The sequence below is a fragment of the Saccoglossus kowalevskii genome, chromosome 6, assembly GCF_978046115.1.
Source record: "Saccoglossus kowalevskii chromosome 6, keSacKowa6.1, whole genome shotgun sequence".
In the NCBI taxonomy this organism is placed as follows: Eukaryota; Metazoa; Hemichordata; class Enteropneusta; family Harrimaniidae; genus Saccoglossus; species Saccoglossus kowalevskii.
In genome coordinates, this window is record NC_140646.1 from 22,903,772 (window position 1) to 22,917,462 (window position 13,691).

General features: G+C 39.5%; 1 protein-coding gene and 1 long non-coding RNA gene across 2 annotated transcripts; both read left to right on the top strand.

Annotated features, from left to right (window-relative positions):
- The first annotated feature begins 4,072 nt into the window (after positions 1-4,072).
- Foxl1 (forkhead box L1 transcription factor) lies at positions 4,073-6,529 on the top strand. Its single transcript, NM_001168072.1, has one exon. The coding sequence runs from the start codon at positions 4,254-4,256 to the stop codon at positions 5,748-5,750; it is 1,497 nt and encodes a 498-aa protein (NP_001161544.1). The 5' UTR covers positions 4,073-4,253; the 3' UTR covers positions 5,751-6,529.
- A 4,576-nt stretch (positions 6,530-11,105) lies between these two features.
- On the top strand, positions 11,106-12,735 carry LOC146742163 (uncharacterized). Its single transcript, XR_014929815.1, has 2 exons — positions 11,106-11,136; positions 11,392-12,735. It is a non-coding gene; the product is annotated as an uncharacterized LOC146742163 (long non-coding RNA).
- The last annotated feature ends 956 nt before the right edge of the window (positions 12,736-13,691 follow it).

Here is a 13,691-nt window from a genome sequence, read left to right on the forward strand (position 1 = left end):
GGCAAAGACATCTCTCGAAACAAGCTGAAATCTCTGTGGACAGATTGGCTTCGGAGCACGACTGAATTTTCTACATTCTTGCCATACGTTGAATCTGCTGCATCAGCAAGGAATGCACAGAAAGAACAAATATGTGTATCTTTAGGAAAAATGTTAATTCACTAATTTACTGTAGACCTTGAATATTCAAGTTGCTTCTTTCGGATGATTCCATTTATTTTTTTGTAATATCATCAAGTTGATTTTTCTAGTGTATAAGAAACCAGAGCTGTTACTTCCATGTAAATACATATAATCAGTACGACAGCCTTTCATCGTCAGACAATCAGGAGAGCACGTGTTCGACTGCAGCGACGCAAGACAGACAGCGTTAGTCGAAAGCGCCCGCTACATACGAGATTTGGTTTTGAATTGTTCTATAAACATTTCCTGTTTTTCTTGTTGCTTTTCGTCTTATTTTTTATGTAATTGACCCGTTCAACATAAACATATTTATGTACAGTGGAGACAAAGCATGAAAGGTTTCTTTATTACAGATAATCTGTACTGTTGCTTTATCGCCCGAATCGTTATAGTGAATCGCCATATCGCCTGTTTTGATGTATTTTATCGATTTTTTTTTCTTTTCTTTTTTTTCTTGCAGAGACCACACACGTATGGGTCGGCATTTTTGGCGATTGCTTTAATTAATGACTGTAAATAGACGTTCAATGGTTACCAAATACGTAATTGTAAAAAAAAAGTGCCAAACCTACCGTCTGAGATTCACACCCACACACTCACTTTCTGTGTCGCGCGTAGAATTACAATTGTGAAGGGTGATCGGCTGTCATAAAGACTATTAAAATATTTGAGAACTGCTCATATTACCAGACACTGTATTACAATATATAGTTGAATGATGTTCATGTAGGATCTCGCAGCAACTTGTCCCTGTCCCACACTCGACTTGGCGACGTTTTCCAATCTGTTCATGATGAAACATGAAAACATGCACCAGATCTGACTCCCTCCCTTAATTTCAACACATTTAGTGATATTAATATGGTCGTAAAATCAAAGAGTAACACAACCAAGCATGTATAGTGTGGAACCACGTAGGCAGGGTACGAGTAGCTGGACGGTAGGTAAATAAATAAATAAATAAATAAATAAATAAATAAATAAATAAATAAATAAATAAATAAATAAATAAATAAATAAATAAATAAATAAATAAATAAATAAATAAATAAATAAATAAATAAATAAATAAATAAATAAATAAATAAATAAATAAATAAATGTACTTATCGATACATAATCACCAAATGACAATTTCTAGGGGTCACTAGTATTCGTAACACTTTTGACCCTAAATACTATGTTGGGTCTGAGGTGGAAGTGATGTTATGGATCGCGGTAGACGATTAATTAAAATAGGGTGATCGTACAATTCTAAACACAATTTCACACAAAAAGGAAACTAGGTAGTAATGTTACGGAAAGACTTTGGGGTAACGTGGTGTTGATTATTTTACTGAATAATAAAGTTACGGAAACACTTTGGTTAACGTGGTATTGATTTTTTTTTTACTAAATACTAGTAACAAAATTACGGAAAGACTTTGGGGTAAAGATGTGTTGATTTTTTTACGGAATAATAAAGTTACGGAAAGACTTTGGGGTAACGTGCTGTTGATGTTTTTACTAAATACTAGTAATAAAGTTACGGGAAGACTTTGGGGTAACGTGGTGTTGATTTTTTTACTGAATAATAAAGTTACGGAAAGACATTGGTGTAACGTGGTGTTGATTTTTTTTACGATGCCATATATCAAGCGGGTGGCATAATCACTTTAAATAGAGCGTAATTCAATGCAGCCATTCCATACACATGTCTTAATACTGAGTCGGACCTTTACCACGTACAATAATAAAATTGCAAGACATCAAGTACCGGCAGGTATTCGGAATATCCCCCATCAAACACGTGGAGCGAGATTGTGGGAATACCTCGACAAGCAGGGCTGTTGAAGTTATGCCAAGTATTGTCACCGAGCTGAACTTGAAGGGCATACTACAACGGTGTGTTTAAAAAAAAACTTGTAACCCGTAAACACAGCGTATCGAGTTGGAAAAAATAAAATCCACTTTTAGTATATCCGTGACGAGTTCAGACAAAGAGATCGGTTAACAATACTCTGGGAGCCGTTATAGGCTTATATCGTTTAGCAAAACATAAGAATGGAGAGGAGTCAAGCAAAAGTCAATTACATGTATTGCCTTTAAAAAATGAAGTGCTGAGGGGAGCATTTGAAAAGAAAAAAAAACAGTACGAAAAAAAAAGTTTTAACGGGGGTTGCGTATCAGCTGCTCGCCAGGATAGATGGCAGACACGATTGACGGCAAATTTCATCTTCCAAGCGAGGCCTAGTCTGCAACTCGTGTACCCTTAAATTGGCGCTGAAGTTGAAGACACATTAGAGAAAGGTCAAGAGTCAATGGACTTGGAACAACAAAACCTGCATTTAGATAAAATAGTATTTCTATCGGATGACCCGATTTGAGATGACATTGTCGTATAAATGTGAACTGTTTACGGCAGTTGGTAATAGTGTTTCCTCCTGTCAACTCACAGGCAACATTGAAATTTTGACAAAGTTTGAACATTGAATAAGTCCGACTCGTGCCATGAATAATTAAATAGATTTTTTAAGACTAAATTGTAGGAGCTGATACAATATAATCGTGATAAATATTTAATTCTGGACCCCACGCTTGTATTCCCGTGAAAAGTTTTATGACAAAGAAGAATTTCAAAATGGAAATTTGGTTGATTAATATTCTACTTGCGTTGTCTGCAACGTTCATATATTATCATGCTGTAAACATATTTTATACGTTCCGTGGATTTGGCCGAAAAGCAAACGTGTTCGTTTCGTTCCGTGATCTTGGCGATAGGTAAGCAGGCCCATGCAAAAAACGACCGAACAACAAAAAATAACAATGCGATTTCGTTGTCTATAGAGGGGGACAAGGGGCATGCGATTTTGACGGCCTCGATCTGGTATTACATGCTGTCAATAATTTGGAGGACATATCCAGGAATTGGTGATTACATGGGATCGTTGAAATTGGCAAGAGCTGACAGACCTAAATCCAATTAAAGCGCCGGATGAAGGGATAAATGGAAAATTGGAAAATTACCGTGATGTGTACTGTTAGTAAGGGAGCAATCTCATGGAAAACAATCGGTTCTGGTCGACTTGAAAAACCTACAAATGATACTCTAGTTCACAGCGGTAAGGTAAATATAATTTTAGCGGTCTATTCATGGTCACTGGTGCGACTGATGATAGCTTGTGCGGGGATTTTGTGCGGGGTAAACTGGGTTCCATACGGACGTCGAGGAGGATTGTAACGATTCTTTGTCGTATGTTGAGCAGGCGACTGCGACGAATAAAGACGAACACGGAATTTCGCCTCGGTGATGGGGATCGGTGATCACGCGTCTTCAGGACATTCAGCGCCACCAGTTTGGTTAGTCGAAGCTCTGTCTGACATGTGTACATTGCAATGTGTACCTTGGCCTCGCTCTCGATGTGATGTTTTAAAAGCCTCTGTAACGATTGTATACGTTTGCGTCAATCTTCCACTAACACGTTGGAAGTTTTGTCGAAATGGCGAAGTCGTCCAATGGCAGCCACCGACACACGATCCTGTGCCATTTTTCACACAATACGAGTGTTTACCAAAATGGGTGGTCAGTTTCTCTTCAGAAAAATTCAAAATAAACAGTAGTGAAAGCGGCTTGGGTGGGCCGCTTTAATTGGTGTTTGGATTTTATAAACAAACTTTTCCCCGATGGCGGATAGCGATTGGTGGAAACTCGTTCGACACGTGTTAATATGTCGTAATGTGCCATTGTCAAGACGTGTGGGTGGGCACTAGCACAAATCACTGTTTACCCAATGTTGCAGATATACACTTGTGTGATGGCTCACCTAACCCTAAATACAACAACATTCAACAACTTTAAAACAAAGTGGCATACAAGACGCACGAACAACACCGACTATCGGACAGTCCCCCAAGAGCCAGTTCGAGTCGACAGCTGTGAGTCAAGTATCCGTTGCTGCTCTGTCGGTCACCATTACCGGAGGAGAGGAACAGATCGGTTTTAGCAGGTGCGAAAACGTAACGGTGCCTTCCTGCTACGATACACCTGCTGTCAAGGTGATTGCTCAAAAAGGAACATTACTGTTAATGCCATGGCATCCATGGGCGGTCTGTACCCGGGACGCTTCGCCCCACACTCTCAGGGACATTTGAGCTACCTCACCCATCACCACACCGGTTGCTATTTCACGCATAGAGACAGCACGTACAGTCCTCTTGCGCTAAATGTCCTGGAGCGCCGAGAGCAGCCACAGAAACCACCGTACTCTTACATCGCGCTGATCGCCATGGCTATTCGCAGCGCTCCGGATCAGAAGACAACTTTGAACGGAATATATCAGTTTATTATGGAACGTTTCCCGTACTACCATGATAATAAGCAAGGGTGGCAGAACTCGATACGTCACAACCTCAGCCTCAATGACTGTTTCGTCAAGGTTCCCAGAGAGAAAGGGAAGCCGGGAAAAGGAAATTACTGGTCACTGGCGCCCGACTGTGAAGAGATGTTCGAAAACGGGAACTTTCGTCGTCGTAAGCGGCGACCAAAATCTTTTCTGAAAAGTGTTGAACGGGGGACTGAGAAAAGCACGAAATGCGTAGATCAGCGGGCTGAACGCATCGCAAGTTGCGAAGCTAGCTCCGTGAAAGAAGATGCAGAATCCCCAACAACCATGCCAGGTGAGGAGAACATGAGCTTTTTAACACCTGGTACGATTACCGGTAACACTGACAAGAAGTCTTCCGAAATTGAGCACGATATTCTTGACGGTGATCGAGTGATTACCGATACGGAGTTAAACGATTGCAGTGGAGATGGTTCGTCTTCTGATTCCGAGGATGTATCCGACACTGAGAGCCACAAGGACGGATATCGCAACAAGACTGGGGAAGCCAAACACGGGCAGTACGTAACAGGACACGGACATTCGTTATCATCGACCCGCAACCAACATGTATGCCAGAGTAGTAGTATTTCCTTCACTATTGAAAATATCATGAAACCGGAAAGAAGGGGTTACAATGACTACGATACGAAGGAATCTGAGAGGGGAAATTTTATTTCGGACAATAACCCTCACTTACTCAACCGGACAATCAAAGTTGAGCCAGTTGATGAAGCCGGTACGATGTTTACCAGCAGGCAGGGGATTATCAACGGACAAACCAGCAACTGCGAAAAACTGATAAAATTAGCCAGCATAGCCGATAGAATTAACGCACCTGATAACTTGGACATTGGTAGAGTGTACCCTAGATTTGACGTGTCGAACGTTTCACGCCGAGAATGTTCGTACCCAATCTCATCGAGGCCGCATTCACACCCCTCATCGTCCGCCCTACCCGCTCCAATGTCGCATACGGCGTATTCGAATTTGATGACGAGCACAGCGTACCAACATCTGATCCCAATTAGGTATTCGCCGTACTCCCTACCATACTACTTCACCCAATATCCAACGCCATTAGATGTAGCGTCATTGCCTCATCCGAGTCCTACGGCACACATGGTTTCCCTCCCTTACGGGGTTAAGCCCTGGGCACTGAACGAAAGGTCGGCCAATGAAGGACGATTGCCTTGTTTATTATAGTCCTCTAGTAAAACTTAACGGTGTTTATGACGGAACTGTGAGGACAAACACTGTGTTTGTAATATATTTCTAAATAATGTCAATTTCTGTTATTTCAAGATTTATTGTAAAATACCACCACGGGTGGAAAGTGTCTGTGTATACTTGTAGACTACGTGTATACACATTTTTTTTAGTTTTAGATATTCAATATTACTGGGTTTTCTTGGCGGTAATTGCTGTTCTGAATGAATGGGTGGGGGGGGGGTAGGAAGTAGGGAACTTGAAGAAGAAATGGATGAGTGAACAAACGAACGAACGAACCATCGAATGAACTTGATGAATGGGTTTAACTTGCGTTAACTAACCAAAATAATCACTTTTGATTGCCTTTTTGAATTTGGAATATAATTTTAGGCTGAACTATTTCACAACTGTACACATATGAAGCTAACATGTACTTAGTTTTTATTATCAAAATGGTGAATACTGTACCTTGGATGTGAAAATTATGTTATGAATAGTATTATCATTGCGATATCTACCTTTTTCAGAACATGCTTTTATAATATTTAAGTTGACGTCATGTCAGGCACGGAATTGGAAATATTGTTATAATTCTGATTATGTTACAGGAACTCGGTCACGTGATACAAGTGAAACTTTCTGTAAGACATTGTCACCGAATTTGTTTTTCTCTTCAGTGAGGTCTGTACTTTTAAGTGAAACAAGAGAAATATATCATTGTCAAAGTTGGACTTGAACAAAATAAATAATTTGCAAAGTTTTTGTTAAAGTAATTTGTCTTGAGTGTTTATTAATTTACGCTTCTTGTCAAGGATGATCAGCCTGAGCCTCGTTATGGGCGGATGGTGTTATTAGTCGGACTGCCCTACAACTGGTACATGATTGTTGAGTGGCGTCGATTTGACACAATGTCAAGGTTGATTATTTATATTCCATCTTGAAAAAAATGTGACAGAAATGTTTTCCGCATGCGACAATAGTACTGCTGGAAGCCAACTTTGAATCTTCCAAACGATATGTCATTATTAAGCTAGAGAATATGGGAACCTGTCAACATTTCGAATATCGTTTCGGTTGACTTTTCTTTGGTACTGAGTAAAATCGAACTATATGACAATCAGTACATCATTGGGCGCTACTTTCATGACCATTAAAGATAACACATCCTGGTAATTTTGTTGGTATGACAGCATCACAAGCATACGTAATTGGGGGTATTTTAACGTGCATTTTGTTTCGAATGAGAAACATTTTACCAAAGCAGCTGAAACAGACAAGAGACTCGGAACTTGTGCCGAAATACCAATAAAATAAACTCGTGTTTTATACCAACGAAAGTACCAGGATGTGTTACCTTTAGAGGTCATAAAAGTCATACCTGAAAATGTATTTCGATGTTACATCGATTTATCACCAAACCTGGGAAAAAAGGGAGTCGCAAGAAAGTATCTAAGCCCAAACTTTCGTCGAATCCAGGAGAATAGTCACCCAATTTTCGACTATATCCTTATTTCCATGAATAACAAAAATAATTCACTGATTTCGACATTTCTTTTTATGATTTGTCCAATTAATTCAATAGTAATTGCCAGCCACCGTGACTAGGTTATATTTATCAAAAGCAGTTCCCAGTGGAAACTTATCTGCATGGACGTAAGCTTAATATATTTCATTTATCAAATTAAAAGTAATTTGTCTGTTACTGAGCCGAGAATACGAAGTGTTGTTAGCAGTCTTCCAAGACAATGTTTAATTTTCCCGTGAACAACAACACCCGTTTATTTGACTTCAATTCGAAGGAGTAGACAGGGAGGGTGGGAAGACTCAGCCATCATTGTTAGGCATACACAGGTAGAAGTGATCCCGGACGATCGCAACAAAACCGATATGAAGTTCTACCTTTCGTGTAAATACCGATTTAACCGAACCCTGGAGTCAATAATATTGTTTCTGTGACCAGCGTTTATAAAAAAACAAACATCATCAACAATAAATAATATGCCCAGTATGTTGATTTCATCGGTGTTTATTAGTCCCTTCATCGGGGTAGCCTCCCTTTGTTAGACGCTTTGTCCGGTGGAGTCGTTGAATGGATGGGCTAGTTAAACAACAAGGTGGGGTTATGAAAAGGTGGATGCAGTTGACGGGCGTTAGGGAAAACATTATTAAGCATTCGCCTTTGTTCTCTTGAATTCCTTTTTTGATGTTTGGGCATTATGCTTAAGGGGAAATCACGGGGAAGAATGCCCACAAACAACAGTGCGTGTTCACGTTATAAGTAGGCAAGCCGAATGTACACAACTTGGAGTTTGTTTGAGCAATGGTCATAGTTGACATAAATGGAAACATAAACTCGTATGTTTTACAATCGAAAAGAAGACGAATGTGGGAGACGGGAACATTTCTACTCAGTGCCATAGTTTGAGAAAGCAGGACAGATACATTTTACAACTGACAGTCACACAATATTTGTATCAACACCATCACCAAATATGACGTAAAGTCACGTGGTAGAATTATGAAAATATGTAGTGTAACTTTCTTCAGCAGTTTCCCCGTACAGCTTCTGCCACTGTATTTCGCAGCAACCCTATTTTTTTAAAGAAATCACGTGACAAATGAAACTAATCGATTTGTCAACAGCAAAGCTGCAAGTACAAACAAATGTAATTAAAAGCGGCAGTATAAACACTAAAGTTTGGAGACATCTTTCGCGAACAATGTGTACTAGTTTTTCGACGCCTGTCAATTAAGTCAGGATATCGTACACCTGGGAAATCATTCATAGGTGAAGGCTAAAAAAGCTTAATTTGTAAAATGAGAATTTCGAAGTATCTCTCAGAAAACTTGCCGATCTTCACCAAGTTTTGAACATGGGGTGCATTTTATTCATTTATTCTTGCAATATTGGATAATCTGATTTCTGTGTGTATGGGAATTGCAAGTGTTGATATAGAACAGAAAAGACGAACAACTTCGGGTAGAGAAGATAAATGGACGAACAAACATTGAACTACTTCACCATTCAAGTTCACCAATACCCAAGTGGTTACCACACTTTGTAAAACGCAGAGTTTAACTACTAGTATTGGCGATCCTTAAAATGTGAAATTATGGGATAGTTGAAAGTTTGGCTTTCGGTAAGCAATGTTTAGTCTGTAATATGAACGGATGTAGATTTGCACAAAGTCTGTGTTTTTTTTCAATAAAATAAAATATCAAGGGAGTGTGTAAATGGCGAAAACCGAGTTACAAGGTTTTCTTGTTTGTTTCGCCATTTATAGACTCCCATACCCCCATATTTCATATTATAAAAAGTAACACAAAAAATAAACAGAAGACTGTATGCAAGTCTAAAACAGATGATGGGGTGCTCCAGTAGTTCAATATAGATGTTATTGCGCATGCGCGATATATGTGGCGTATGTATACAAATAAATAATATAAAACCGGTGATTGTTGTATTTTGTAGTAGATTAAAAATAAGTATATTTGGTTTTAGTAAAAATCTAAACTAGAAAATGAGGTAAACTCGTATATATCACGTGATGAAGTGATTGCATATGACGATAAATTAACTTTTGTTGAAAATAACAAGCTATGGTGTACCTATAGAGGCGTTTTTCCGATTAAAACAAACGCGAGTTGTCCATTGCAAACAATTGAGCGTGTACTAGTACTAATAGGCTACGCTGGCCGCCAATAGTCGACCGGTACGTAAAGTCAACAGTGCATCTCACGCAACAGTTAAAATACATCGTATGCTTTGAAAATGAGCCACGAGCACATTTCTGGCTATGATCAAAGTGAAACAGCATACCGGATCCATCTGTGCCGGTATGCAATTCCACCCGGTTAATTCCAGGTGAATGACTAACGATATTAACTAGAAATTGAAATATATATTTTTATGCTTCGCATATGATTGATTTCATTTTCAGACCCATCTGCGGACAGTATTACCGAAATGTGACGTCATACTTGTGTTGCCTTAACTACTAGTATATGAGTGTTCCACCACTATCATCGTGAAATTATGTAATCGACCCCAAAAATGGAGAGTTATTTAACATCGGAATCTGCCAATTTACATTGCCTCAATAGCCAGAAAAACTGTCGATCTTGTTTGACGAATATATTCTACTGAAGTTTAAAATAGACACCAATATAACGTAATGAAATATACACGTTGAAATAATTTAAATTCAAGTTGATATGACAACTGTGTTATTAATTGTAGTCAATATTTCCGCCCACAGTATTTTTCTTAATTGCGTATTGTGGCAGACTGTCAGTCAAATACATTTGAAGTACGGAGAACAAACGAATTCATCACAGCTTGTTTGGAAAAGGGGTGACCGTTTGCTTTTTTGACGGTACAAAGAAACAAGGTTTATTTTGCAAACGTTAGTTCTTTCCCCGTCCAGTTTACACAGTCTGTGCGTACAAATCCAATGGGAGTGTTTGGAAAAAAACAGTTGAGACCAACCGGTTTGTTGTATTTCCTCCTGTACATTTTATTGACCCGAGTTTGTATCCCATTCACACGCAATTGCTCGCCAATTGAATATTCGGGCTTTACAGTAGCATTTTGCAAACACTACAACGATGCGAAAATATAATTCCCAGTGTTGTTCTGCGACCAAGCGAGGAATGGCCCTTTCCGCTATGCTTCGCAACTAAAACCTAATGCGCTTGACGTGCCCGCTTATTATAAGACTCTCCCATGGTTGGATTGCAGAAAAGAAGAGGCTATTTTTCGGCGACTGTAACTCAAGTAACCCCGATCTAAGATGTAAACAGCGACGGCAGGAAACGGTTCTTAAACCGCGGCCGTGGTTGATAGATTTGACTGTAAGACGAGAACCATTTCAGGAGTTGTTTCTAGAAGCATACTCCTTGCATTACAGTTTATACTTTTCTGTACTGTTCTACACCACGTCTCCTATTGTCCGCCATGTTTAATCTCAAGCAAACTTTTCAATGAGAACAACTAATACTTTTCTCGTTTCTCTTCTATTTACCAACTTTACAGGTCACGCAGGCCAAATAAACGCCACCCCCCCTATTTCTATTTTGTCTTATCACAGAAAGTAAAATCACAGTCCCTCAATCTATAGAGGGACTGTGGTAAAATTCATGTATTTGTGAAGGTGGTTTGCGTTATCTTCAGAGAGGTTTTCTTTTCCCCTAAAAGCTTTTGAGTTCCATACTACTCGGTTTTCATGGAGGCTAATTGTCGACGATCATTGTATTAAACCTATGCGGATCAATATCAGTGAAAGGTCGACTCAGTTGCGAATTATGCTAAACACAACGGAGACTGGAAAACATGTTTTCACACGGTTAGTGAGGTTCGCGGTTATCCATGATGACGAAGGTCTGTTTGTTTTACTGCGATTTTCGCGTAGGTGTTTGTCCTGGCAAACCAATAATTGCTTTCAACGCCGATTGGATTACATTTCAAGAGCAGGCCTTTATATTTGCCATGGCAGCACGGGTGAAACAAAAGAACGTCTGCACTGTACGCTGGTCATGCCGACGTGTAGCATTATGAAATCAACTATGTTTAAATACTATTAATCAATATTTTAATGCTTTATAGTGATACTATTTGTGTCTTTTCTTTAACTAGGGTGGGACAGTACAGGTGTGAAAAATTGGAGAATGGACCGGATAAGACACGGTTTATTATTTAATGTACGTCACTGAAAAATGTGATTGGATATAATGGTACCTTCTTGCAATAAGTATATATCAATGTATTCGCGCCTGCGCCACGTGTGTCATCAGTAGTGAGACTTCAATGCGAGCCCCCCGAAAAGGTTGGATGTAGAGATCATAATTGGGCCCTCCTACACTTCGGAAGACTCTCTCCTAAGTTACGTGTACATGGAAGAATGTAAAATTATGATTCGCAATTAAGCTGCCCGTAGGTATCACGTGACGATGTCTGGCGATGTTATTTACGGCTAGCGTTGCGTTGGTGCCAATCAGGCTTACCCACCGTGTTTCTCCCGGAGTTTACGGAGTTAACCGTTCTTTGTAGCTGATTTTAATCTGATTAGAAACGTTTGTAGTAACATCCAAATTTGTTGCGAAAGCCAAATAAACAGAGAAGGAAAGTTTGGTACACAATTCCTCTCGAGTGTTTACATTTAGTTGAAAGGGCACAGGGGAAAACGAGCTCTTAGCCACGGAGCACTTATACGCCATTCTCACGAATATTACGCGGGCTTGAAGTGACCACACTCAGTGAATGGCACGCTCAATTCTTGTCCATTTCCAAATATTGCCTTATACAGTTTCCGCATACTCGAAGAGCTAAACGAAAAAACAACAACACGCATTTCACCATGACGCTTCAGAATCGGCGTACACCAGCCAACCGGAAAGACCCATCGTCTTCATAAAGAAAAAAAAGAACTGGGACTCACTCAAGCTTTCACCTCAACGAGTCTGCTTAGAAACATTTAGAGATATTTATTTGTCTTTGCCGGTATAATGTTATTAGGTTCCGCTGCTTTCGTAAATAGTGTTGAGCAATTTAATGGCTTTGTAGTCAGCCATCGACGTCACTGAAACTGGGAATCCTTTACATAGTGTATATGCCACGCTGTGGGTAATGGAAGATACCCCCATTAAAAGTGACAGTTTCGTTATGAAGATGAATATCACCGTGTGCGGTCCATATGTCAGATGGTAGTCGGTACTTGAAATTAAAAAAAAGAAAGTCATGATGTAATGTTTATCATCATCATCATCATCATCATCATCATCATCATCATCATCATCATCATCATTATCAGTTTATAATGCTAGCATTGAGAGTGAAATATTCGCAGTTCAGTGTCACTGCCATTCCGGTCACGGCTTACATGCCCAGTCCAGCATCATATACGAGTGTTTTAATTCAACAAATCAGTGGAATAAATGCGGAAGCTGACGTCTGTTAGACAGTATAAACTTTCAAAGATCACCTTGCGTGAAAGCTATCGTGTTTTACTCTTATTCACTTCAATGGTTTTACACTTTATTAAAAAAAAAAGAGCTCAATGGGAAAACAACATAAAGAAATGAGCCCGTAAGACTATTACCCCCGAAGAATGCGATTAATTGGAAAGTTGGTCTACCCTAAAGGAACCAATAATGATGAACTGATATAAGGGGAGGGAGACGTTGAAACAAACTGAAATGCAAGTTAAACCACACAAACAAAGGAGTGAATTCCTGCTTTTGAAGGGATGTTTTGATTCACTTGGAATATAGGAACCAAACACGGGAGTCCGTTGTATGCTCGTTTGTCACTGTTATCGGCAATCAACTCGCCCCAATAATCCGTTGATAAATCAGTATTGTATGAGTATAATAGTACCCCCAGGCAACATATGACCAGCCACTTCCCATTTTCTTCTCTTTTTTTTCAACAATAATTTGATCCAGGCCACAAGTTTGGCTAGCCCGTAGTTATTGTTGTAAAAACACTTGTGTTGCCGATATCAAGTGATAATAACTTTTAATGTCATTGAACGCACCACAACGCTGTGGTAAAACCTGCCCCGCAACTACTCGGAGGGTTATGGGTCACAGCCTTACTGCTCCGCTAAACTGCTTGATTTTCTACGGAGTTGGATAGATCAGGGGGATGAAAGGGACTCCTTAGGTCGGGAGTATGGGATAAATAAACACTAAAAAGCGAGTCTGGCCTAATTGACAGCTGTCACAGTGTAGAGTCTTCCATTGACCATTTTCAGTCGAACCATAGAGGTAAGAACATTTTTTACCTCCATGGTCGAATATACACAAAGATACATATCCGAGACGCGTATCCGACAAACTGAGTTAAATATATGTGGTTAGAATTTCGTATTTTACAAGTCGTTCTAGTCTAGCTATTCATAGAGGCACGAAGGGCCGACGAAATAATAAATAATA

Bases quoted from the DNA above. Each gene is read 5' to 3' on its own strand.
- Foxl1 (NM_001168072.1), top strand. From the start codon at position 4,254: ATGGCATCCATGGGCGGTCTGTACCCGGGACGCTTCGCCCCACACTCT.